General features: G+C 44.8%; 1 protein-coding gene across 1 annotated transcript; it reads left to right on the forward strand.

The window, feature by feature from the left end:
• Positions 1-259: 259 nt before the first annotated feature.
• On the forward strand, positions 260-28000 carry asz1 (ankyrin repeat, SAM and basic leucine zipper domain containing 1; the record flags this gene model as incomplete). The annotated part of the gene is made up of 13 exons (XM_083916389.1): positions 260-364; positions 2013-2115; positions 2586-2708; positions 6930-7041; positions 14092-14203; positions 14828-14962; positions 15181-15299; positions 17685-17757; positions 18278-18334; positions 19719-19828; positions 22635-22740; positions 23018-23131; positions 27827-28000. The coding sequence occupies 13 exons, from the start codon at positions 260-262 to the stop codon at positions 27998-28000; spliced, it is 1443 nt and encodes a 480-aa protein (XP_083772515.1).

A 28000-nucleotide genomic window follows, 5' to 3' on the forward strand; every position in this document is an offset into this window, starting at 1 on the left:
AATAAATAAATAAATGAAAGAATAGAATAATAAATAAATGCCCTACATTTATTTATTTCTGTATTTATTTATACATTTATGTCAGCATTTATTTACTTATTTATTGATACTAAAGTCATGTTTAGTCCATTATGTGGCCGTTGGGCTGGTTTTGTCGGTTTTCTCTCACAGACCTGGCAACCCCGCCCCCTCACTGACCTTTGGCGGTTCGCTGTTGTGTTAGCAACCTAGCATCGTTAGCTGCTACACGGGAGTCATTATGGGCAGCTTCATGGAAAACTCCTTCCCAGCTGGAGATGAAAGCGACGGCTGCAACGATGAGTGGGACCTCGTGGGTCCGAAATTAAAGTCTCCTCGCTTCAAGGTGACTTTAAATACAATAATTAAAGTTAAAGTAGCTGTGCACTAGCTAGCAGCTAGCAAAAGCTATGCTAGCAAAAGCTACGCTAGCTTTAGCTTCCTTTTAAGGTGACTTAAGCAACTTAACGCGCTGTTGTGTTGCTTTTTTGCGGCAAAATAAAAGCGAGGCTTACTTAAACTACTTATGATGAAGTAAGAAGAGTAATTTATGTAAAACCATATATGTTTAGTGAATAAAAGTGTGAAGGGTGGACTGTATGCTAACGACACTCTGCCGCCCTATATTCACCCTTCAACCCTAACCCTTGTGTTCACGCAGACAGTTAGCTGAAGAAGAGGGAAACTTTAGTGGATAAGTGAGGAAATGTGTTTAAATTTATCTTATGAGCTCTATTAAGTATTAAAGTAATGTCTGTTGATAGTTGCAGCCCTAAAGTCATTAAAATAAGCGTTGCACTGGGTTGCATAGAGACGCACTGATCCAATCCCTTACCTGGGTAATGTGAGTAAAGAAGTCAGGTTTGACATAAACCAGGGTGATCAGAGGTCCCCGGTTTTTTACTGTGACTGAAAGATCCGAAAATGTAATATAGGAAACTGTTAAAAACACGTAAATGTTGCCCAAACGACAGGTGTAGTGCAAGCTACTACTCCGAGGTCAAGGCCAAAGTGGTTTGACATCTACAGGTCAAAAGATAAGGAAGTTTTGTAAAAAGTCATTAAAACATATATATATTATTCTAAAATAACCCGTTTGATGCATGAGGAATATTAGTCTTTATGTTGCACAAGTGGTTTGATATCTCCAGGTCAAAAAAACATTAAGAATCATAAATATATATTATTCAAAAACAAGTTTTTTGATGCATGAGGAATATTAAAAAAAAAAGGAAATGTTGACCAAACACACGTTTAGTAGCGCTCCCTACTACTCTGAGGCCAAGGCTAAAGTGGTTTGACATCTACAGGTGAAAAGATAAGGAAGTTTTGTAAAATATCATAAAAATATGATTCAAAAACAAGTCTTGTGATGCATGAGGGATATTTGTCTTTATGTTGCACAAGTGATTTGATATCTCCAGGTCAAAAAACATCCTGACACCCAACCAACAATGGCTTGATTAACTTAATTAACTCCTTCTCCGGAAGGAGATGCCCGCCATAACAGGAAACGGGAATACAGCGCGGCTTTACAACCAACAATTTCAGAGTAAAAGTCTCTGAACGGGAAGAATTCACAACAGGCGCTACATAGAAAATTAAAGTAAAGTAACTTGACCTTCAAAGGGGGGGCGGGGGGTGCGCCCCCCTAATATAATGGTAGGGAAAACACTGGTGTGTAATACTCATGGTTCTTCTTTGCATACCCATTTTGGGTCATTTTTGCATATTGTTCTAATATTTCTATGTCGCTGTAACGTCACACATGCAAGTTACAGTTTGTATAAGGTGATCCTCAAGTAAGTTTCTTCTGATTTTCTTAACAAAAGGGCACAAAAATAAGTATTTGCGTCGAGTTTCTAAGTAGTGTTCAAGTAGAAAAGGTTCTGGTGTTCGGAATGCAGCGTTAGCGGGACGAAGGAGTAATTTGGAGTAATTTTTTGGGGTATTTCTTACATTTTTCCCCTTCCCTTCCTTCCCCATTGTCCCAGGATCAGGATGCCGTTGAACCACACGCACAAGATAACGTGTCGATGTTGAAAATAGCCATCAATAAAGGAGACGTTGGGACTGTAGAACAGCTGCTGGACAATGGCAAGTACCCTCTTCGTTTTCCGTGCAACACTTTAGCGTTTTTATGACCTGTAGTGCTTTATCTGTTTCAACTGCATCGCTTTATATAGCCATTCAAATAAGTTGGGACTTGTGTGAGAACCACTCCTAGGAACGTTTAGTTCTTTTGTGGCACGCACAAGCGGTTTAAGAGAATTTGAGGCATTCACAGGTTTTCCCAATGGAATCGCATTATGCTGAGATATCGCGACGCACAATTAGGTCGTCTAAATTGATAACAAGCACATAATTACCCGACTCTTTCAGAGAAACTGATTTTGAGTTTATATTTTTCACTAAAATTATGTAAAAACAAGTAAGTAGTAAATACGTTTCATTTGTTGCGTATTTAATTCACACAGGAGTATACAAAAATAGGATTTAGGCAGAAATCTACTTTTTATGTAATCATTTTACGGCCTCCTTTAATTCCATCCCTTTGGTGCGGACAGGAATGGACGTGGAGACGAGGCTTGGCTTTGAATGGACTCCTCTGATGTGTGCTGTCAGTGTGGCTAATTACGACCTGGCCAAGCTGCTGCTGGACCGAGGGGCCAGTGCCAACTTCAGCAAAGGTGAGATCAATACAGATCACTCTGTTTCATGGGGGACAGGGGAGGGTTTCTTGACTAACTAAAGACATCATGGAATTAGGGAGGAAAATCTCCAGTCAGTCAAAAAAGGGTAAAATTACACCTCTTGAGCTTAAAGATGTCCGCCTCTAGTTCATCTGGATGTTTGGCTTTTGTAAGTAAAGACAGTTTCTCCTTTGTCTTTGTCATTGTCATTGTCCTTGTCACTCCATTTGTTGGTTTATTTTGCAGCTAAATGGCAGTCCAGACTGCGTTTCTCTTAGGGCGCAATCACACTGTCCATCCATACCGTGCCAAAGCACGTTTCACGGCTAAAGTCTAGTTTGTTTGACCAGTGTGAGTGTGCTACGGTTGCCGGTCACGGCCAGTTTCGGAGAGGTGGGCTTTTGTAAAGCATGTTTGCACATGTACGAGCACGATGCCTACGGCGGCTCTCACCTCATTTATGTGCACCTGTTGGGACATAGAAAAAAGAAGGCGGGACCATGCGCGGACATTTAAAACAATGGCGGCGAAAGGTTCACGTTGGTGTGATGTGGAGGTGGAGTGTTTACTGCAGATTTGGTCGATGAAAAGATTCAAAAACAGTCGACAAGACGCACAAAAACTCAGAGGTCTACGGAAAGATTTGGAAACAAAGCCACGCATCTTCATGACGTCATCAATGCGTGTGACGTGTTACGGCGTGATGACGTATAGGCAGCAAGACGCAGTCGCCGAGGCCCAGGTAGTGTGAGTACAAACGGGCCTGGAGGGGGGGACAAGGACCCTAAAGCACGGGGCACGGGACGGGCGGACAGTGTGAGTGCGCCCTTAGTACTTCAAAACACAAATTACATGTACATTTGATACTTGAACAATGTTCCTCTATAAGTTATTGATTAGGAAAATTCAGTATTTACAGTAAATCTGCGAGCCGGCCTCACGGCAAAGGCAAACATCAGAAAGAAAACTGAACTGAACCGAAGTTTGGTTTGAACTTTCTTCCTAGTTCTAAAGATAAAAACAGAAATGACTCAGACTCATACTATTTCTCTGATCCCTCACTCACTGCTCTCAGAAAAAGGAAAAATCTAGGGCAGATAGTTTGATTAGGCAACACCATTACACTGCTGCCCTCCAGGCTTGGCTATCAGACGGCCATGCCTAATCCTCCCGACGGTCCCCGTTGCGTCGGTGTCGAGCTATCCTTCCCCGTGGCACCTTTTTTCAATTTCCTCACCTGCTGCAGCCAAAAACCGGGGGACCAATCGGGCCTTTGCACCAATACACTTCATCTGACATTACTTAATGGTGATGACGCCAAAGAGGAACTCTTGCAGAAACACACCGCTGATCCTTTGAGTTGTTTTTAGTTCACGCACGTTGCACCCTCATCCCAAAGCAAGAGAAATTGAAGGCATCTGTTGGACTGAGGTCAGTCCGGGTAAAATGAGCACGGGGGGAAGAGCTCTTCACTGAGAAGTCTGCAGTTATACATACATCAATCCATGAATCCTGTCGGGCAAATGCAGTTTACAGATCCCCCAGAAACATTAGTTTTGTTGTTAGATAAGAGTTAGTTCAGTAATGCACAATATCTAATCTGCTCCAATCCTCCGCCATCGTCTTGACACTAAACTCTCTCCTGGGACTCTACTGCTGCTGAACGGAGCCGACAGTTTTACTGGACAGAACATATATCAGCAATTTACAAGCTGCAACATTTCTATAAAATTTCCACAATACTGACGGTATATCAGCAGCCACAATGAGCAGTCTACGCAACAGACAGACGATGAGAAATGTTCTGCCTGTGTGAGTGCATTTACGCTACGTTCACACTGCAGTTACAGTGACCCATATCTGATTCGCTTCTGACAGTGTGAACAGCATAAGTCACATTAAATCTGACATTTGAAATAAGAGTTAGGCCACTTTTAAATCTCATCTCATCTCATCTTCAGCCTCTTATCTGGGGTCGGGTCTCAGGGGCAGCAGCTTTAGCAGGGGACCCCAAACTTCCCTTTCCCGGGCCACATTAACCAGCTCTAACTGGGGGATCCTGAGGCGTTCCCAGGCCAGTGTGGAGATCTAATCTCTCCACCTGGTCCTGGGTCTTCCCCGAGGCCTCCTCCCAGCTGGACGTGCCTGGAACACCTCCCTAGGGAGGCGCCCAGGGGGCATCCTAACTAGATGATCCTGAACCACCTCAACTGGCTCCTTTCAACGCAAAGGAGCAGCGGCTCTACTCCGAGTTCCTCACGGATGCTGAACTTCTCCCCCTCTCTCTAAGGGAGACTCCAGCCACCCTCCTGAGGAAACACATTTCGGCCGCTCGTACCCGCGACCTGGGTCTTTGGGTCCTGACCCAGCTTTCATGACCACAGGTGAGGGTAGGAACCAGGACTGAGCGGTAGATCCAGAGCTTTGTCTTCCTCAGCTCTCTTTTTGTCACAACGGTGCGGTAGAGCGACTGCAGCAGCGTCCCCGCTGCTTCGATTCTCCGGCCAAACTCACGCTCCATCGTCCCCTCACTCGACAACATGCGCTACTGAATCGTATGCGTATCAGATTTGTTTTTAACGCGACTGCAATCTGAACAGCCAGGTCACGTTTAATGTGACTTTGACGTCTTGCAGACCCGCACTGCACTGTTTTGTAAATTAATGATAAAGATAAAGTTGAATGGCGGGAGCCAGGGACGGAATCAAAACAAACATGGAGGACAGCAGTGAAGCAGGCGGCCAGTGGAGGGAAAGTGAAGTTTTAGACCTCATTAGTATCTGGGGGGACTCCTCGGTGCGAGCTGGACTTGAAGGCTCTTATCGTAACTGATCTGTTTTTAGCATTAAACCATAATGTCCTACAATACCGGTTGCTAATGATCAACTGCGCATGCGTGTCACTTCAGGAGCGTGAGCTGTTCGCACAGCAATCCGTAAACAGGCCACATTTAAAGACGTAATGTGAACAGACAAACAAAAAATGTAAGTATTTAAGCATTAAACGGGAATTGTGCATTAAAACCTGCAGTGTGAATGCAGCATTAAAGTCATTCAGGATAAGACTTCGACTGATACTACGAAAGTGAACTTCTCATCCGTTAGAGGTCTCTTTTTCTGTATTCCTGTCACTGTTGCAGCCGCCGTTACAATAAGTTATTTAAAGAACACCGCATTCTTCATTTCCCTGGTAATTTATCGGTACGTACCCAGACCCACGTTTGGACCCACAGCACTGGTCATGCTGTCGATATCTGATGTCAATTAATTCTCAGTCGGGAATGTCGAGTTAAACTGTGTGTGTGACTGATTTCACATGGCCCCTGATGCTCGAGGCAGGTGAAGGAAATAATTAAACGGAAGGATGACGTGTGGTCACGTCCCGATGGCGTTTGTCAAAGCGGCGGGGCTGAGCGCAGGAATGCATGAGTGATAAATAACGGTCACCATGCTGCTGTCATACACCCGCACCAGTTCTCAGGCCTCAGATTTATTTACTCCAGTTCTCTGTAGACGCAAACCAGGCAGTCTGGTTTACACCCACACACACATAGTATAAACACACGCACACAAACACACACACACACAACCACACACACACACACACTTGCACACATATAAAGCCAAACACATACAGCCACAAAAACACAGGAACCCACACAAAGATGTAGAGGTCCAGGTATGCATGGACACACACATACAGGAAAACAGAAATACACGCACACACACACACACACACAGACAGATACATAATAAGATACACACATGGATCTAAGAGGGGTCCTACAGGGATAAGATAAGGTAACAACTCCTCTGAAGTCACTCAGTTCCGTAAAGGCCGCCACACTTCCTGATGCCAGATAAACGGCTAACCATCTCCATCACTTTGTTTTTTGTCTTCCTTATTACAGCATGACGTATGACTTCATTGTGATTTTATTTTTTAAAAGGTACTCCTTCAGGGGTGGGAAACTCTCGCCACTTCAGTATTAGATTCAGACGGCTACAATGTGATTTATAAAACGATTATTGATGCAACATTGTCGATCTCTACACATGATTTATTGCAAACAAATAAAAACAATAAAACCTGAAGAGACAGGCATTTAATAGCCCATCATAGTCTCTTAAATTGGTGCCCGCAAATTTGTAATGATTGCTGCCTAAGTTCTTAAAAATGTGATGATGAACTTCAACACTGATGTGTTCTTGTCCATAGATCAGTGGACGGTGCTCATGGCCGGCTGCACAGCGTCGGGCAGTGAAGACGACATCGCTCGCTGCGTGGAGCTTCTGCTCTCCAGAAATGCTGATCCCAACATGGTGGACAGGTGAGGAGGGGCGGGGGGGGGGGGGGGGGGGGGCATCAGACATGTTTCAGGTCAAAATGTTTATGAGACTTTCATCACAGTACGAACTGTCACACCTCCGTTGATGTAGGCCAAATAAAAACACTCCAGACTCGACTTGAAGAGAGGAGGGGGGAAAAAACAGGTGCTGGATCAAATTTCCTTTGATGGTTCTCGTTGTGTTTAGCTGCCATGTGGTAGCATTATGCACCACAGCGCTCCATACAGTGTGTGTATATTTGTGTGTTTTGTTTGGAATGTCCTGTTATGGCATGTGCATGTACAGACGGGTATCAGACAGACACACAAACAAACACAGAGCCGTGCAGGCAGGAGGGTTTTAGAAACCAAGCTTGGATGCAAGCATGGATTTGGTCATTTGTTGGTCACGTAACTTCTTCAGACGTACATGCAACAGTGGAATCAACAGCATCATTGTTACACACGTTGAGATATAATAATTTAAACCTGGGTGTCATTCATTCATTCATTCATTCATCTTCAACCGCTTGTCCCTGTCGGGGTCGCGGGGGGCTGGAGCCGATCCCAGCTGACATCGGGCGTGAGGCGGGGTCCACCCTGGACAGGACGCCAGTCTATCACAGGACACATAGAGACGAACAGAGACAGACAACCATTCACACCTACGGGTGATTTAGAGTCATCAATGAACCCAACACCTGCACGTCTTTGGACTGTGGGAGGAAACCGGAGAACCCGGAGAAAACCCACGCAGACACGGGGAGAACATGCAAACTCCACACAGAAGGGCCCCTAGTTTTATTAGTTTTGATTGTTGTGTTTGTATAAAAATCCAAGCTATTGTTTTTATTATTTGACTGCACATCGTCAAGTCTACGCTTAACCACTAGCAACCAGCTATCCATCAAAAATAAGCGCGCTTGTATTTCTCGTATGTGTGTCCATCATTATTTATGTATGTATAAATATACATTACCTTTCTGCATCCATTAACAATCATCTTTGAATTCATCTGCTCTCTGATACTAGTTTTACCTTAAAGCCAAAAAAGATAACATCTGTCTACAAACATGAGCTGAATGTAGAGCAACACTTGTTCTGCCATCACTAATTGCAGTAGAAATCTGGGGAAAGAACTTAATTATAGATCTCAGACACAAATGTAAGTGTTGTTTAAGTAGTAAAGTAAATAAACCAATGACTAATGTCAGAAATATCATCAAAACTATTGATCTTCTATTGATCAAAACAGCTTTTAAGTAGACAAGAACTCACACTTGTGTCTCTAAATTTGCACTTGAGGTTCTGATCGACTTCACACTTGACACTGAACTCCCGTGGGCTCTCAGCAATACACCCACCAAGTGGGAAGGTGATTGGAGGAAAGGTTCTTGAGCTATGTGAAGAACAGTCATGTATACATACACATTATTTGTCAAGGCTACACAGACATCATATCTACACCCGTCCACCAAACGTGGTTGCAATAGCTCTAAGTGTTCAGGAGATATGACACCTTTTGTAATCGAAGCCCACAGCATTTAAGCAAACTTTTAAGATCAGCTATTGCAAAACTGTATGGAATATCAAAAATTTGAAAATGTCTCTTTTCCCGGTTCGACTCAGAGATGTTCTGCAACAAATTTGGTGGTGATTGTGCAAAACAAACATATTTGGAAATAGTTAAAAGATGACGTTAAACCTAATTTTGTTTCTGAGACGTAGGGTTCAAAAGGTACAGTCCAAAAAACGTGAAGTTGGTTGTTGTAGCAGCATCATCTGAACAAATTGCACCAAAGTTGACACTTGACTGCCTCGATTCCTCGGCAATACACGGTCCAAGCCAGAAGTAGATCAGATGAACGGTTCTCAGGATGTGCAAAGCAGAGACTCCTTGCTTTACGTAGTGAGATGGAAGCGAAACGTAGAAGTGACTAGAAAAATTCCATCTGGTGGAAAAGAATGAAGGGAGCTCATGCTTTAAGCACTTTTACTGTTACCATCTGTGGATTTTTGCTGTGTCAAAGGGAGGATGCAGCCCCCAGTGGCTTTCTTGTTTAGCTTTCCCCTAATCCCCCTGCCACTCTGTCACTGCCAGTATGCCATTACATGCACGACACACCGCCTGAAACCCCCCCGACGATACACATGGACACGCATGTAGCGTTGGGAAATTGATTGGTTCCTTCCCAGACAAAATATTTGAGGCAAGGTAACAAGACACAGGAGGATGCCGATGAAAGGAGGAAGGGGGGGCGGGGGGCAACAGCCCTCAACATCCCAAGCAAAAGGAGAATATGAGGTTCATGTGGGTGCAGGGGATAAACCGCCTCCTCCTCATTGCCGCTTACGTCTGAATATCAAACCGATGATTAACACCAGCTGCTCATCCCTCCATCGTAGTGTAAACAAGCATTTTCTGTCATCTCTCAAAGCCCTGCAGGAACAAGATGTGGGGTCCATTGTCTCCATATGTCCCGTTATTTTACCTTCACTGTAATCTGTGTGAGGGCGACACGGTGGAGTGGTGGTTAGCACTGTCCCCTACAAGCGAGAGGGTTCCTGGTTTGAATCCCGTCTGGGGCTCTTCTGTGTGGAGTTTGCATGTTCTCCCCGGGTCTGCGTGGGTTTTCTCCGGGTTCTCCGGTTTCCTCCCACAGTCCAAAGACGTGCAGGTGTTGGGTTCATTGATGACTCTAAATCACCCGTAGGTGTGAATGGTTGTCTGTCTCTGTTCGTCTCTATGTGGCCTGTGAAATAACTGGCGTCCTGTCCAAGGTGGACCCCTCCTCACGCCCGATGTCAGCTGGGATCTGCTCCAGCCCCCACGCGCCCCCGATAGAGACAAGCGGTTGAAGATGAATGACTGAATGAACGTCTCATGCAACAGATAGACTCATTTTTATCTATTCATCGGCCTTTACCAGCCCCGTCAGTCTCAGCTGCGTCTCACAAGCGTAAACGAGTCTTGAAGCATTTAGTTGGTCTAGTTTTTTGGACAATAGCCCTGCAAATACGAAGTTGATGCCCAATAAAAAGTACTAATAAAATACTTAAGGTGGCTATAAAGAAATAACAATTGCCATTTTGTGATCAGCTTTCATACACCTGAAAGATCTAGACTTTCAGTTTGCTCATGAAGACTTGACTTGGACTTAAGGACTTGACACCATCTTCCATGTGCAGAATAACTTTTGATCCGGTAGATTTGTATTAATTGGAAAGTGATATTTGTAGAAAAGTCTTCACATAAAAATGAGTATTACTGACTTGAAATCAGCCAGTAACATGTTGTCCGTTCATACTAAATATAATTATTATCTGTCCTTTCATGTCTGCACATAAATGTAGTCATTGTGGACGTAGTGTGTTTGCCTTGGCCTCGTGAGTCAGGTGTGTTTCTGGAAGTCCTTCTCCTCACTGTCCTGATGCCAAGAACCGTGTTTACACTGAATTGTCTGCACATTGATCAGCTATCAGTCTGTTTGGGGACCGGCCAAATCTCACAGTTTGAAGGACACGCGCGCGCACACACACACACACACATACACAACACGCTGAACCAGTATGTGAGTGACCTTGGTACCTGTCTAGGGCAGGATGAGAAAGCAGAAATTAATGAGGCTACCTCCCTTCTCTTGGGTTAAAGGGTTTTCCCAGCGTTAACGGAGGCGGCAGAGGGTTAGCCGCTTCGATTGCGGCAGTGGGGGTATGAAGCAGTAGCCGTAACAGATTTTGCCCTTCTAAACAGTTCACTGCGCTGAACTTCTGGCGGTAACAGCTAGCAACGCTATGCTTTTTTGGGAAACACTCTTTAAGGTAGGCGGACGTCAGGGCGGTTGCTGTGCGGCGGTGTGAAAGCACCTTTAAAGAGGAACTGACTGACGGGTGCAGAGGCATATGAATGAAGAACTACACACACATCATAGACGATGACTGGTTCATTTGTTTGAGTTCACGTAGAACATTAACGCTGGGTGTCTCGTAATTTATTAAAAGGAAGATGTAGCCGCGCCCATGACTCGGATGGTGTTCTGACGTCCCACACTGAATCACACCTGTTTGACTAACATCACCATTTTTAGAGTTCAAGAGAATTTATGGGTGTAAAAGTCAACACGTTTATGGCCAACGCATTACTACAGACAACACCAATAAATCTCAAGTCAGTGACAAAGCAGAAAAAAAGGACATTAGAGTCATATGATGATATATATACTGTGGGAGAATAGAAATGTGTCAATCACATACCAAGGTAGTAAATGCTTTAATGAGGGGATATTGCTGCCAAAGAATAAATAGGACTGCTTCACGGGATTACAGTATTTTTGCATGTGTTTTATTAGGGATTCAGTTCACTGTATTAACATCCTCTGGTTGTTTTTAAATGTAGTTTCCAATAAAGCGTATTACATAATGATATCAATGTTGTATTGCAAACATTCTGTCAGTATCTCCAACGCCAAATGGAAATTATGATACATAACAGATCGCCTGCTTCAGTCTTTCCCTTCCCGTCTCACATGCAAATCAGAATCCTTACTTTTATCTCATCTCATCTCATCTTCATCCGCTTATCCGGGGGCAGCAGCTCTAGCAGGGGACCCCAAACTTCCCTTTCCCGGGCCACATTAACCAGCTCTAACTGGGGGATCCTGAGGCGTTCCCAGGCCAGTGTGGAGATCTAATCTCTCCACCTGGTCCTGGGTCTTCCCCGAGGCCTCCTCCTCCCAGCTGGACGTACCTGGAACACCTCCCTATGGAGGCGTCCAGGGTTCATCCTTACCAGATGATCCTGAACCACCTCAACTGGCTCCTTTCAACGCAAAGGAGCAGCGGCTCTACTCCGAGTTCCTCACGGATGCTGAACTTCTCCCCCTCTCTCTAAGGGAGACTCCAGCCCCCCTCCTGAGGAAACACATTTCGGCCGCTTGTACCCGCGACCTCGTTCTTTCTGTCATGACCCAGCTTTCATGACCACTTTTAGTTATTTTCAAAGGATTTTCGAGCATTTTTATATCAGTCTCAACAGAGTTTTCTCCCAATGATGCAAGTAAACGTTGCAACAGAAAGCTTTAACTTGGATTTAGTAGCCGTCAAGTGTTCGTGGTCCGTGGATTACAAGCCCCTGTGTTAAAAGACCTGTCACTCAATTAGAGAGTGATAAGGCATTCCCATACTGTGTTTATGAATTATGGATTGTCTCTTTAAAAGCCTCCGCCGTCCCTGTTGTTGTGTCATTCTCTCTCTTCACTCACTCACACACAAACAGCTTCCTGTAAAAAACTTAAGTTAGGTGATGAATTGCCCCGGACTTTCCCACCCCTCGAGGTGGGTGTGATTTTCTCACCCGCCGTGTTTCAGTCAGAGGTGATAAGATACGGAAGAACTGCAGCGGAGCTTATTTATTCACAGCCATTGTTCAGATAGAAGCAAACACATGGAGGCAACAGAGGAATGACTATTGGCAAGAAAGGTCAAAGTTGATAAAATCGTGTCTCTGACAACTATTGTCTGTTTGAAGGACACGTTAAACATTTGTGTGTAGTGACAGGATGCTCTGTCTGTACTCACTACAGTAGATTACCCTGCCTTTATCTTTATTGTTGTGCTCTAATGATAATCTAGTTGTCTAATGTTCTCCGTCTGTAGACTAGGCTTGGCAGCATGTATCTTGTTCCTTCGGCAGATACATTGTTCTAAGTACCGTATTTTCCGCACTATAAGGCGCACCACATTATAAGGCGCATAGAATAGACGCTACAGTGGAGGCTGGGGTTACGTTCTGCATCCATTAGATGGAGCTGCGCTAAAGGGAACGTCAACAAAACAGTCAGGGGAGGTCGTCTTGTTGCTTCCTCCACTTCGGCACCATTGATTGGTTCATGTTCAACTCTCTGGCTGCTGCTCTATTCCCGTGTTCTGCTGCGTGACTAATGGCCTTGAGTGTAAACTCTGCGTCGTAAGCGTGTCTCTTAACAGGAGCCATTTTGGGCTCTTTACACAAACACACACATGGAAATGAAACGGCACGCTTCGCGCAGTCGTATATCTCAACATGCACCGCGCGTTACTTCTTCTACGGGGGAAAATAGAGTCGGCGGCTGCTCACCGTAGTTGGAGACCTGTTGTGGCTCAATATTGGTCCATATATAAGGAGCACAGGATTATAAGGCGCACTGTCGGCTTTTGAGACATGTGAAGGTTTTTAGGTGCGGAAAATACGGTACTCCTGTAGCATAAAGTCAAAGTCATTTTAATTGTCAATTTCTGTAATATGTGCTGGACATACAGAGGTATCGAGAATATGTTTCTCTCGTACCCACAGTACAAAATATATATATATATATATATATGTACAATAAATAAATGAACTCTAAATAGTGCTAGAGAAAAAAACAACACAAAAACTAAATACTTGATAAGTTACTAATAGTTTCATCTCTACTGGAAAGGTATGAGTGCAGGTGTAGTTGCTCACAGGTGCATACTCAGTGTCAAAGTAAACGATTACCTTTAATGTGGTATGTGCTGCCGCCTGGTGGTTCCTCTGTTCCTGCCTCCTCCCTTCTGTTCACTCACGTCTCCTCATGTCACCGTTCAGTTCCCTCTCTCTTCTGCACTTTGTCTTTCTGAGGCGGCAGTAGCTCAGTCCATAGGTGACTTGACTGGGAACTGGAGGGTCGCTGGTTTGAGTCCCTGTATGGACCATGAATGGAGCGTGGACTGGTGGCTGGAGAGGTGCCAGTTCATCTCCTGGGCACTGCCGAGGTGCTGTTGAGCAAGGCACCTAACCCCCAACTGCTCGGGGCGCCGGTCACTGGCAGCCCCCTCGCTCTGACATCTCTCCATTAATTGCATGTATAAAGGTCCTGTCTGTGCATGTGTGTGTATTTTGGGCCTGTGTGTGTGACATGAAAAATAATAATGGAGTGAACATTGAATTTCCCCGATGCGGGACAAATAAAGGAATTCTTCTTCTTCTTCATTTCTTTCTCTTCCTGTGTGGTCATCTTCATCTCCTCTCTCGCTCTCTCATCCTCTTCTCAGGTCTCAAATGACCTGCATGATGCTGGCCGCCAGGGACGGCCACAGTAAGGTCATCAACCTGCTGGCCTCCCACGGGGCGGAAATCAACGTCCAGGAGGCCAATGGATACACGGTGTGTCACTGTCGCAGCTCAGCCTGTAGCTCTGAAATCACAAAGACAGAATTTGTTGGATAAATTTCACTACAAAGAAACGTTTTATACATTTATTATAAAGCATCTGTATGTCATACTGATATTCAGGGTGTGTATGGGCGCTGGAAAACCTTGAGAACACTTGAATTTTAGTGCTTTAAGGGTATGAAAAGTGCTTGGATTTTGAAAAAACGGCTTGAAATTAATGTTATATATGATTGCATATACAATATAACACAGTAAAATGAGTATCTCCATATTTCAGAGATTGAAAACAGAATTTTCTGACATTTTCGCATGAAAAATTACTTTTAATGATGAACAGATGATCAGAATAGTCGGTGTTATAGATATTTTTGCCGAGTTTTCCTTTCATTTGTCGTCCTTCTGTAGAAAACTGTCTCAAAACATCATGTTTGTTGTTTATAGGACACTAACATCTTATCGACAAGTGCAAGTCTACTGAGTATTGAACTGTGTACAGATATGTAGTGTACCTCAGCTGTAAGGTGCTGGGAAAGCATAAAATGTACCTTGAAATGCTAGAAAAGTGCTTGAATTCGACTGGAAAAAGGTGCAGGAACCCTGGATATGTTCTGTCAGGCTTTGTCTATCGCGGTGCAGTATGGCAAAGAAGAAGCGGTGCTGAAGCTCCTCCAGCTGGGAGCCGATAAAACATTAAGGAACAAGGCTGGGAGGAGCCCTGCAGACTTGGCTGTGGTCTTCAGACACACACAGGTACCTGAAGGTCCTTTATGATGCATTTCAGACTTATGATTGTATTTTTCATGAAATGTATTCATTAAAAAGTGAATTAAAATATCATCTACACGTAAAACTAGCTCTATGAAGTGCAATAGAAGTACTGATCAGTGAGTCTTTTACTTTAAGCACTCTTGCTGTACTGGACTGACAGCTAGATGACGCAGTATCCTAACACCAGTGACTGTTCACAGATAGGCAGGATTCTGGCCTCTTCGTCCCACATCTCTAATGTCCAGGCCTTCAGCTCCATGGAGGAGACGCTCTCAAAGTTCTTCAAGACGAACTCTGAACAACCACCTTCCAAGGAAAGGTAAGAAAACCACGTGTTAACATGCTCACTACTATCCTGCTCTGCTACTACGCTATTTTAGCCATTCGTCTTTTGGATTTTATGTAGTTTCTTCTCTAGCTTTGGCACCTTTTACGGGATCATCTGGTTTTAATAGTTTTCATATTTTAATTATGATAGAAGTTCAGCATCCGTGAGGAACTCGGAGTAGAGCCGCTGCTCCTTTGCGTTGAAAGGAGCCAGTTGAGGTGGTTCAGGATCATCTGGTAAGGATGAACCCTGGGCGCCTCCCTAGGGAGGTGTTCCAGGCACGTCCAGCTGGGAGGAGGCCTCGGGGAAGACCCAGGACCAGGTGGAGAGATTAGATCTCCACACTGGCCTGGGAACGCCTCAGGATCCCCCAGTTAGAGCTGGTTAATGTGGCCCGGGAAAGGGAAGTTTGGGGTCCCCTGCTAAAGCTGCTGCCCTCGCGACCCGACCCCGGATTAGCGGATGAAGATGAGATGAGATCTGAATTCAAACACTTTAACAGCTGAAAACATTGCTGTTATAACAGGCAGCAAAATGTGTAATATTCTTTGCCATGAAGAGTGAAGTGTATCGAGAGGGGACTCCTATTAACTGCATCTCCTTCGTACTAACACAACAATTAATAACCCACCACGTACTCTCTTTAACGTGACAAAACACCATGGCACACAGCGGTTAATGACATCATTTGTAACACCAATAATTGTACATTTAAAAAAATTACACCACTGAACGGCATGTTTTTATACTCTATGTACTCCTGACAGTTGAATTTGCCACTATAGGCCTATATTAAGGCCCAGGCATGCAACATATACAAAAACAAATGTGATATATTGAATCATTTGTCAGCAACCCCTTCTTCAAAACACTTTACCTGCGATTAAGAGAAATGTCTTATTAACTCCTGCTGCCAGTTACAGTACATTTGGACACAGTGTGATATGAAAACATCCCTTTTTCACACAGTCAAAGAGTGGCAGTGTGAACTCTTTGTGTAAAAGGCCCCACAAAAGACATTTCAATCACTTAAGTACAATCAAAGATAGGCAAGAGTGAATCTGTATGATGTAAATGTAAAGTAGAACAGCAGGTAAAGACGTCAGCAGTTTAGTAAAGATCCTAGGCAGAGTAAATAGTACCCATCCACTCTTCTGTTGTCAAAGCATCATCCCACTGTGTGTTTGTCGCCCCCTGCTGGAAACTCTGTGAATGAGGAGCCTGTGCGGCAGGTGTTGGTGAAGCCATTGTTCACTCAGACATAAACAATAATAAACCTCTGGCATGAGTGTTTAGTCCACTCAGGCTCCGCTGGGCATTTACCGTCAGCCCAAACACATTGTATTTGACCACCAATTACAGCCTGTAAGCGTTTAAGCTGTCTCTCTCACTCATGTACAAAACCCAAGAAACGTATTTCACATACTTCAAACGTCATGAGAAGAGAGGGTCGTGCGTAAAGCGTGTCATGTCCACAGACAGACTGAAGCCGCATGTGTACCGCGGTTACTGTGATGTGTCTGAACTCAATGACACTTTGGTCAGACCCAAAAAAGAATGAGATGCGTTTCCTTTTGTCCTCTTTAACCCCTCTCTACAGGGAGATCAAAGATTCGATTCAGGAACACTGTAGCTGGGAGGGATGTAGTTTATTGCTCAGGGACACTTCAGTAGGGTAGATTTTTGCTGCTGTGGGGTCTGAAACCTGCGGTGGCTTTCCAATAGGCTGCTGCTTACACGCATCACTCAGGAAGTCTCCATTCATACAGTTTAATGCAATTTGAGGCCTAGTTCACACGAACACGTGTTTTTGAAACTTTTATGGTCCCTGGTTTAAAAAAAAACTGTATATATGTTTAAATATTCATTCATTCATCTTCAACCTCTTGTCCCCGTCGGGGTCGCGGGGGGGCTGGAGCCGATCTCAGCTGACATTGGGCGTGAGGCGGGGTCCACCCTGGACAGGACGCCAGTGTATCACAGGACACATAGAGACGAACAGAGACAGACAACCATTCACACCTACGGGTGATTTAGAGTCATCAATGAACCGAACACCTGCACGTCTTTGGACTGTGGGAGGAAACCGGAGAACCCGGAGAAAACCCACGCAGACACGGGGAGAACATGCAAACTCCACGCAGAAGGGCCCCAGCCGGGATGCGAACCAGGAACCTTCTCGCAGTGCTATCCACTACACCAACGTGTATCCCTGTTTAAGTTTAGATGTATTATGTCTGTTGATTATCGTGCACTGTCATAATGAAGAACATTTCCCCCTGGTGATCAATGAAGTATTCCTGTATTCTGTAAAAACTTTGTCAGTTTGAAGTCCTTAAAAGTCAAGGTGACTTCTCTCTCTCTCTCCTCTTTCAGCGTATCCAAGCTTGATGACCTTGAGCTCCTCTTACACGGCCTTGATCTTGGCTACCTCACTGACATCATGACTGTAAGTACAGACTGCAGGCTGGAATAAAATATCTGTATTTTTTTTAAGTAAATATACATAATTTGTACGCATGGTGCCTTTTTCTAATGTGAGAGATGTCTCTTCTCTCATCTCACCGTTGCCAAGATGGTGAGCAGAGATAACACGCCGTTACACAGAACAGTACAGTATCAGATCTGCGGGTCAGATACTCTGATCCCAGATGCGTTGAGCACAGCTGCATTACTGGCAGAACGACATTTACATGCTTTGGAACATGTCATGGGATGAGTAGTTTACATATTTTACCCGGTGCTTCATAATGGATCTAGTGTGCTGGGTCGGCTCGGCCCAGAATTAAACAGGGTCAGCTCGAGTTTTAGTCTCTGTTGTGATATACGAGGACTGGTTTTGACGGGCGCAGGTGGGATTGTTGTCGCTGGATGGCGAAGCCTCATGCAGGTACATCTGTTTCAGCTGTGCAAGTTTTGATTTGGTAAATGCTGAGTGATGTTCTCCCCCCACATACATACATGCACAGGAACATGACATCACCTGGAGCTACCTGTTGACCATGGAGGAGGAGGACCTGGAGAAGGTAGAGGATGACTGTAACATCTGTTTTGTCTGTCAGCTCCGTTGCTCGCTGCCAGCCTTCAGGGTGACCCAGAAAGAGACGAGGGTAGGAGCTGATGTCACGGCTGTGAAAAGACACAAGTTCAGTAGAAAGAAGGTGGTGAGGGATTTAATGATCGTTCCGTAAACTTAGATAGAGCTCAACTCTGTCAAAAGCAGTAAATAAAAGTAAAATGAGTGCATCTGGTGCACTTCACCTGGCCCATGTTTGGGTCATCATTACGAAGCCATGTTGCATTTATAACCAGGGTTCCTACAGATCTATGATGAGTCTTGAAAGTCATTGAATTCATTCATCTAAAAAATAATTGGTATTCAAATGTAAAGGTATTCCTAAATTAGTGTCAGGAGATATGAGAATTAGGATTTTATGAACCTTTCTTTTTGGACGTTGCATTTTAAAATCTCAACATAATTGGTAAGATCTTTTAAATACTTAGTCTTCATTCATTCATTCATCTTCAGCCTCTTGTCCCTGTCGGGGTCCCGGGGGGGCTGGAGCCGATCCCAGCTGACAGCGGGCGTGAGGGCGGGGTCCACCCTGAACAGGACGCCAGTCTATCACAGGACACATAGAGACGAACAGAGACAGACAACCATTCACACCTACGGGTGATTTAGAGTCATCAATGAACCGAACACCTGCACGTCTTTGGACTGTGGGAGGAAACCGGAGAACCCGGAGAAAACTCTTATTTTATTTTATTTTTTTACTGAATACCTCTCGCAGTAACGTCATGGGGAATAAACAGCACTCATATTTTGTTTCCAGCCGGGATGCTCAAAACTGGGTGACATGGAAAAGTGAAAAGTAAACAAAAAATAGCTATTTAGTCAAGATTTCACAGCATGGCTAAATCAGGCTCTGTCTTTTTTTTTATGCAAAAAAGTTTTTCAAATTCAGAACAATTCGATGATTCAACAAATCAAAGCAGTGGAATCTCACCTGCACCAGGGTCAGCATCAAACACTCAGGTGTACACCTCCCATTTATGGTTTTTGCAAAATTTTGTTCTTAAATTGAATTCAGAGTGGTATTAAAAATGTCTTAAATTCAGTTTACTTAAGCTGCAGGAAAAACCTTTCTTCAAAAGTTTGTCAGACATGAAACAAACTTCATGGTTAATTACAGACAAACGTGTTAGAAGTGGGTTTAATCTCAAACTCAGTAATTCGTAATATAGCGTTCTGGAGAAAGCAGCTGAAAAATAAAGGAAACCACGTGTGTGTGTGTGTATATATATATGTAATAATCATACAGTTTGATGATTTGTCTGAACATATGACAAAAAGACAATTTGAATCCAATAAGATGGACCAATCATGTTTCTCCCCCCATTTGTCAGATCGGTATCACGGACCCCGTGGACCAGCAGAAGGTTCTGAGTGCTGTGCAGCAGATGCACCTGGACAAGGTGGACCTGGACAAAATCAGCCTACCGACCGTAGACAGTGGGTAAGGTACTACGTCTAAACGTCCAGAATTATATCTCAAATCAAGGACGAAGAACCTTCAAAAGGCTTTAATAGGAGAAACCTGTGAGTTGGTTTACCTTTCCTCTCTACAGCAGCGTCCAAACATGACAAAGAAATCATTGTAGACTGTGGTGTCTGAGAGACAACGACAAGGTGTTTGAGAGTCTTTACAGTATTTGAAATCTTTGTTTGAGTCTGCTATAAAAGTGTAATAAACTCCCCAAAAATGATTCAACAAACACCGCGCTAAGCCAAAAACACCATAGTAGCGAAAAATTAAACACTTGTCAGCCACACACCTTAAACCCTCCCCCCCACACCCAGCCCTCCTCCATCTCCCCTTAATGCTCCGTCTGTCCTCCTCCGCTGGAAGTCGTCCATCAGCCCCCCGTGAGCACCTCACTGTCTTAGCTATGCACACCCCCTGTCCCCCCCACCCATCTCCGTAGCTGAGCCCTGAGCCAGGGCCCTAATGGTTTAAGCGGAGCTGTAATGATTTGTAAGGTGAGAGGCGATGGGAGGTTGCTATGAGCAGAAGAGAGTCGGCGGCAGGGGCCAAACAAAGCCGTCGCCCCGCACCCCATCACTTCATGAACCCTCAGCAGAACTGGGCTCGCTGCACTCGCCCTCACCTACCACCGAGGGCCGGGACGATATGCTTTTCCTCCGATTCGATATATTGGGCGCCTATTCGATACGTATTGCGATTCGATATTATTCATTTTTTAACACTAGACCACGGGAAAAACTTGAATCAAACACTTTGAGAGACATTTACTTTGATTGATTCAGTAAACATTTTTTTTATTTTCAGCATGTCTATAGTGAGAGATGTCCTGAAGTCAACACCTCAAGTATTTAGGAATGTAGCTATTTCAAGGTACACATATGAGGATGCATGTTACTCTGGAATATCTCTAAATTACTACAGTAATGTTTGAATCGTGTCCTTAGTTAGTTCAGTCAGTCGTATTTTTTCCAGCAGCCAAAAAACATCAAAGAATAAAGACATTTCCCTCAAAACTTAGTGTTAATCTCATCTCATCTTCATCCGCTTATCCGGGGTCGGGTCTCGGGGCAGCAGCTTTAGCAGGGGACCCCAAACTTCCCTTTCCTGGGCCACATTAACCAGCTCTAACAGGGGGATCCTGAGGCGTTCCCAGGCCAGTGTAGAGATATAATCTCTCCACTTGGCCCTGGGTCTTCCCCGAGGCCTCCTCCCAGCTGGACGTGCCTGGAACACCTCCCTAGGGAGGCGCCCAGGGTTCATCCTTACTAGATGATCCTGAACCACCTCAACTGGCTCCTTTCAACACAAAGGAGCAGCGGCTCTACTCCGAGTTCCTCACGGATGCTGAACTTCTCCCCCTCTCTCTAAGGGAGACTCCAGCCACCCTCCTGAGAAAACCCATTTCGGCCGCTTGTTACCGCGACCTAGTTCTTTCAGTCATGATCACTTAGTGATCATGACCATTGTGGCCTCACTGGACTGTGGCATAGAGCAGGTAATATGGTCCCCAGTTGCTGAAGGGTGAAACATGCGGGATGAGTCAGGAAGTCCATGCCATGGATGTATTCTGCCTGCGTCCAACAGGAGAGAGACCCCTGGGCAAGACAAGATAGGCTTAGATAGGCGCACACTGCAACCTTCAAAGGGAGTTGGAGAAGTGACATGACTGAAGTATTGCTGTGAAATCCGTGCAGTGAAAGTAAATGTGTATCACTCTACTCTCAGCAGCTACCGTTGAGCAAGGCACTTGCCGCATTACACATGCATCCTCCATCAGCATTCCCACATAAAACACCGTCCTTAGCATCTCCGATCCTTTCAACGATCTTCCCACCAGGGGCCCATCATCACTCTCCGCTCCCTAGATAAACTAACAGCAGGGAGAAGGGAGGTGAAGGTGCAGCGCAGGCTGACTGACAGTGTTTACTCGCCCCTCTGACAGAGTGTGAGGAGGGCCGGGACGGCTGGCTGCCCAGTCCCCTCACCAAGGGAAATGTACCATTAAGATAAGAGCTATCAATATCCCCACAGGACCAGGGGATGGGAAGAGAGGTTGATGGATATAAATCACTATCATTTAAGGTGGATGTTTGCAGGGAGGGATGACAGCACGGGGTTAGCATCAGGGGGGGAGGTGGGGAGAGGGGTTGGCCGCTCAATTTTCGATGGTTTGGTGAGGTGGTCTCCAGGAAAATGCATGGAGAATGTTAACACGAAGTTTGGTCCAAATCATCAATCTGTCTGCCCTGTCATCGTTGGGCATCTTCAGCAGGCCTTGCCTTGTTTTTTTATGTTCTTAGGAATCACTTTTTAAGAAGGCAAACCTGCTGACCTCCGCGTTAAAGCTGCAGCAGGATTATCTGTTCGCCTAAAGAAATGTTGTCAGATGAGTAATGCATTTATGTGCCTCGTCACCCTTAGCGGGCGTTCAGACCAGATCAATTAGACTGGTGGAATCATTTTGAATGGAGGTAGTGCGTTTAGGCTGCAGCGTTGGGGGCCTGCAGGAAGGTGCCGGTAAAAACGAAGTTGAGACGGATTCAACTCTGGTGACCAATCATGTAACCGGCGATCAGACTTGTCGGTCTGTTTAGAGGCGGTGTGATCGTCCCAAACAGTAAACAGTGAACGTCCCTGCCTCTGTCCTGCTACAAGAGAGATTTAAAAAAAAAAAAATACAAGCGCCCGGGAGTTTGTGTAACAGCTGATTGTTTCCTGCAACAAGCTCAGTCGCTCAGTCCACCCGTCTCTTTTCTTTGTCTCTTTTTTTTTGCAGGAGTGAGGATCTGCATAACTTCCTGATCAGTTTGAGGCAGCAGTGCTGCTACCTGACAGAGACGATTCAGGACGTCATCAGCCGCTTTCCCCGCCAAACATCTCAGGTGCATGACGTCGATCTGTTAGTGGTGCACAAGAAAAGAAGAAGAATGTGTTACTTTATATAAAGCCCTCATCAATTCCATTAATTTATAGATTAATATTAAATTAAGTTGGTAAACTAAAGCATGAATGATAATCTGACATAAACTATTATAAACGTTTAAGGCTGTAGGATGAAGCCAGGTGCCGTACACGGGTGCATCATCTGTCTGCTAATGTCTTTATTTAATCCAGTCAGATTTATAAACTAGAACTTAGTCTCTCTGATCCTCCATGTAGCTGGTCTTCTCTCTGGACCCGAAGAAGGATGCCCAGACTGTCTGCAACCAGCTGGTGATCCAGACTAAAGACCTGCAGAAGGAAGTCACCTGCCTCCGCAATCTCCTATGCCAGGTCAACACACACGCACAAACACACACAAACGCAAACACTGCGGACCTCATACTTATAAAGTACATTAGTGTAACTCGTCAATTCTTAGTGTAAACACAACAAGTGTTTTTAATCGTGCAGCAGGTTGGAGGGTTTCTTGTACAACTTACACCATTAGTCCTCTGAGAATCTCTTTCATGTCCAAGTAAATTTGGTTTTTAATAACTTTATTTATATAAAACCTTTAAAAAGTGTTTTGACAGACAAAGCAAAAGCACAATACACAGACACACACACATTCACATCAACAAAGCAAGATAAACAATAGGATGCGATGAAAGAAACGACGGATGAATAACTAAAAATAAACTAAAATGAACAGATGATGGGGTAAAAAGACGACATCACATAAAAGCAAGTCTATAACAGTGAGTTTTAAGAAGTGATTTAAAATCCTAATGGGATCGATATTAAATTCAATCAAATCGGGACCCTCATTTATTTGTATCTGTCAACATTGACACTGATACTGATACATGAGGAGCTGCCTGTTTTTCTCCTGCTGATAATCTCATTCAGGCTCAAACGCAGTCATACTTTATGCAAGTCAATCTGAATTCCTGTCGTCCAGCGCTGACTGTTCCTCTGAGAGCGTTCCTCTTATTACTCAGGGCACTTACTACTAAAAGCAACAGGAACAGAACATAGTGTGTGTGTGTTAGATGTGGCTGTATATGAATTCTGGCGAGCTCCAACAGGTATGTGCGGGAGTGCTTGCATGTGTGCACCTGACTCTGCATGTGTGTGTGTGTGTGTGTGTGTTTGCATTCGTATTCCAAGAGGAGAGAGTCGTTCCTGACAGGGCAGAATCCTCACAGCCCATAAGTCAGCACCGCTGTGACATCGACCTGTCAGCACACAGACGATGAGGTGGAGGGATGAGGGGGCCGATTGGAAGGCGAAGGTAGGGGAGGGAGGGAGGGAGGGAGGGAGGGTAGCGAGGAGAGGACGCAGGTTGGCGGGGTGAGGGAGTTTAAGAAGGGGAGAGGAAGGAGGGAACAGGGTGAGCAAAGGAGGTGGGGTAGCAGCAGATGGAGGTGTGTGAGTATGTTGATAGTGTAGGTAGATATTTGTGTGTGTTGATAGCGTTAGTTTGGGTGTGTGTGTGTGCTTGCGTGTGTGTGTGTGGTGTGAAGGGGGGTTCCTCGGTTGTGTCAGACAAGAATCTGACGGCCAATGGAGCCCATTTGGACCCACTGGCTCCCAGCCCAGGGACCATAAACTCACACACAGAATCTAACCTTATCTATGGAAGCTTGTCTCTTTTAAACATACACACACACACACACACACAGACACACACACACACACACACACACACACACACACACACTCTTAAATCACAAACTCTCTATCACTATGAGGTCTGCTTTGAAAAAACAGGCCTCATATTATTTCTTGCAAAACAAATTAAATAGTGACATCTAAACCAGAACCAGTCATGTGAATCGGGGATGACGCTCGCCGCTGCCATCTAGTGTTGAAAACTGCCTTATACCTGGTAAACAAGTGGGAATACGGCAAGAATGAGAAAGCAGCAGTGTGCTTTTAGAAAGACATTAAGTAAACTGAGTGTCAGCAAACATGAAATGTTATTATTAAATCTTGGGAATGAATATTCAAAATGAAGTTGGATGTAATCTTAAATTGCAGGAGGGCAAGACTGCAGTCAAAGTATGTAGCTTAAAGCTGCACTAATCATATTTGTATTAGGGCTGTACCTACTGTCTTTTTTTTTTAATCTGCAAAGCAAAGCTGCATATCTTAGTTACCTTTATTTAAAAAATGCTACTAGCTGTCAAAATATGACCTTTAATAAGCTTTATAATGTGTTTCTTAGGTTGTTGTGAAGCTTTAAAAGCTCTGTTCACTAACATTAAAGTGCTGTGGCAGAGTTGAGGTAAGAGGCATTGATCTAAATAAAAAGCTTTATGTAATGACTTTGATGAACCCTGATCTACTTCCTGGAATATGAGTGTACACAGCAACGGTCTCCAGTAGTGTGACCGAGATCTACCTGTCAGGTGTGAACACACACTGGTTTGCAGGACTCTTGAGGCTTTACTTCAGTTAATGCAACAGTGCGTTCTGTTATTCCTTAAAAAAACAATCACAAACACATGAACCACAAAGCCCAGGCGCCGCAAACACCTGATAATGATGTATTTTCATTCAGGTCATCGCTTTCAAAAAGGTGAGTCTTTGCACCATCTTCTATTTTTGAGCTGTTGAAGTTATGACTAATACGTTCCAGTAGGTGGGAAGTTATTCATCCCATCAGAGCTTAGTTCTGAATTCCAGAAATGTCTGCACTTGGTGAAGTTAGTCAGAGGTAGGGATCAACAACCATACTGCATCAACCTACTGTAGAGCTGTTCTGGTCATTTAGTGGGTTAGGCGCATTGACATATTAAAAGAATGGACGGCGAACCCGAATATCGTGCCCATTCATTCCTATGAGAGCTGCTCAGTGGCACAGGGTTTGTTTAGAACGCCGCCATTCTTGGTTCTGGTAAACGCGGGAGGGTTACTGGATGTAGAAATGGTCGCATTTGCAAAAACAAGTGTGAGCAGAAGAGTTGTCGCTGCCGGAGCCTTGCATTGGGCTCTACGGAGACGGGACCTAAGCTGCTCACCCACCCTCCTTCTCCTTAACCGTGACTCTCGCCAGATGACTTTCGTTCCGCTTTGCTTCCGCCTTGACAACTCAACCATCTCGAACCGCTCCATAGGAAAGTGATTTCAGGGTCCGCAAAAAATGGTCAGGCCAATCAGGAGCGCCGGTCGGGATCTTAATAGATGTGACGTAGCAGAGAAACGAGGAAGGAGACGTTAACATCGATGCTGCTATTTCATCCGTGTTGTCCAATCAAGCGAATCTTTCTTGTTTAAAAGAACACGAGACAACGGCTCTGAAGGCTTTTGTTGGTGATCCATCTTTTCACGGACCGGGTTTGGCTTTCCCCTGCGTCGCTCTCATCAGCGTCACGGGTTGGTTTCAATGTGAGTAGTTGAAGTAACACGTCACTATAGATGACGGAAGAGTGGTTATACCAATAATTTGGTATAATTGATTTGATTTTTGATAAGGCCCAGCCTCCTGAAATCACTTCCCAGTCGAGTGATCCCAGATGGATGAGGAAAGCGAGGCAGAAAGAAATTCATCATGTTACCTTCTCTTGACCATTACCTGATTTTGGTAGGGTCTAAAATTATGTCCACCTACATTTTTTTCTTTAATCCTTTTTCTCATGGTAGTTATGAGTGTTTCGATTGGTATCCAGTAATTTCTGCGGAGGTGATCTCCTCTTCCCCGGATGTATGGGAGGGAATGTGGGAATGTGCTTCTGGGCAAAGGATAGGCGATAGAAACAGGCGAGTGCTGCAGTACCGCGCATGACCACAAAGCCCATAGGAGCATTCAATGGGAGCACATGTCCCGGGGACCTGGTTAGGAGCGAAGCAGGGCTTTCCATCTTTGTTACAACATGACGACCTGCCTGAAGGTATTCAACGGAAACACACTTGTCTTGAGTCGATGAGGTTTAAAAAGCAGGTGCAGCTGCAAAGCTGATATTTTGTTATTTAAAAGCTTTTGTTATGAAGCAGCAAAATCAGGAAAAATGTTGGGTTTAAAGCGAACAGGAAATGGCAAAATTAAGCCAAAATAAAGTGCAGGGTCGACTAAAATTTAAACCACAAAGATTCACTTGGAAGCGACAAAAGTACAGAGAGCTGAACACTTTTAAAAACGTCTTTTTCTCCGGTCTAATGCACAGACACGAGTTGAGTCTCATAAAACACACGCTTGCTTGGGAGGGGGAAGACCGGTCGTCAAGGCCACAGGTAGGCTGCGATCGGCGAGACGTCTTGGACGCGGGTCAGACGCGTCGCATGGTTTTAAATCAGAAAAGGAGAATATTACCCGTTTAAGCAGTGACTTCCAAGTACATTCTTAGTTGATTTGAAGACTTTACTCATTTAAATGTTTTCAGATATATTGTCTTTCGAGCTCACACCCATGCTGCATTTGGGCCCCGTGGGAATAACGCCTTCCTGGCACTTCCAAGAATATCCTTGTTGCTGATGTCAGAATTCAGGAAGCCAAAGTTCCCGAGTCATATTTACCGGAAGAAAGTTTGAACGTTGGTGCTTTTTATGCATCTTCAGACTTTCTCACATGACGGGGATTCAGTGAGACGCTGCGCCCCCCCCTCTGACTTGAGAGTTCATGAACAGCGTTATTCCTCCATGACTTGATCGTGACCAAGACCCGACTTCCCCACACGGCTGATGAATCCCTGAAGGATTTGTCACAGGAAAGATTCTGTGACTCAGGTTTTTTTTTCTTGCGAGTCACGCTGTGGTGGTGCAACGGGACCAGACATGCCCTCACCCTCAAAATGAGCTGGTCTCCGTTTGATTCCCGCCCAACACTAACTGAGCTGATATTTCCCACTCGGTCGAGGTTTAACTGACCCTGAAACTGTCTGACCGGCCGTAATCCAGACTGGATTAAGTTGAAATGACCCTTCTGCTTCCTCCATGAGGTCACATTGCTCTGACCACAGGATTCGTTGTGTGTGTGGTATGTGTGTGTGTGTGTGTGTGTGTGTCTCCACGTTCTCATGCAAACCTCTGCTTCTCCTCGCTCAGATGGACGAGGCCGGAGATTCCTGTCAGCTTCCGAAACGTGGTTCCCACGGCAACCGGAGGATACGGTCCCTCACCAGAATGGCACTGAGCGCGCTCGGGGCCACCTTCCTCTTGCTCCTCTGCAGAGCTGCCAGCGGGAAGGTTTACCTGCAGATGTACAGTAACGTGTGTTAA

Source organism: Echiichthys vipera, assembly GCF_963691815.1.
Source record: "Echiichthys vipera genome assembly, chromosome: 7".
Taxonomy (NCBI): domain Eukaryota; kingdom Metazoa; phylum Chordata; class Actinopteri; order Perciformes; family Trachinidae; genus Echiichthys; species Echiichthys vipera.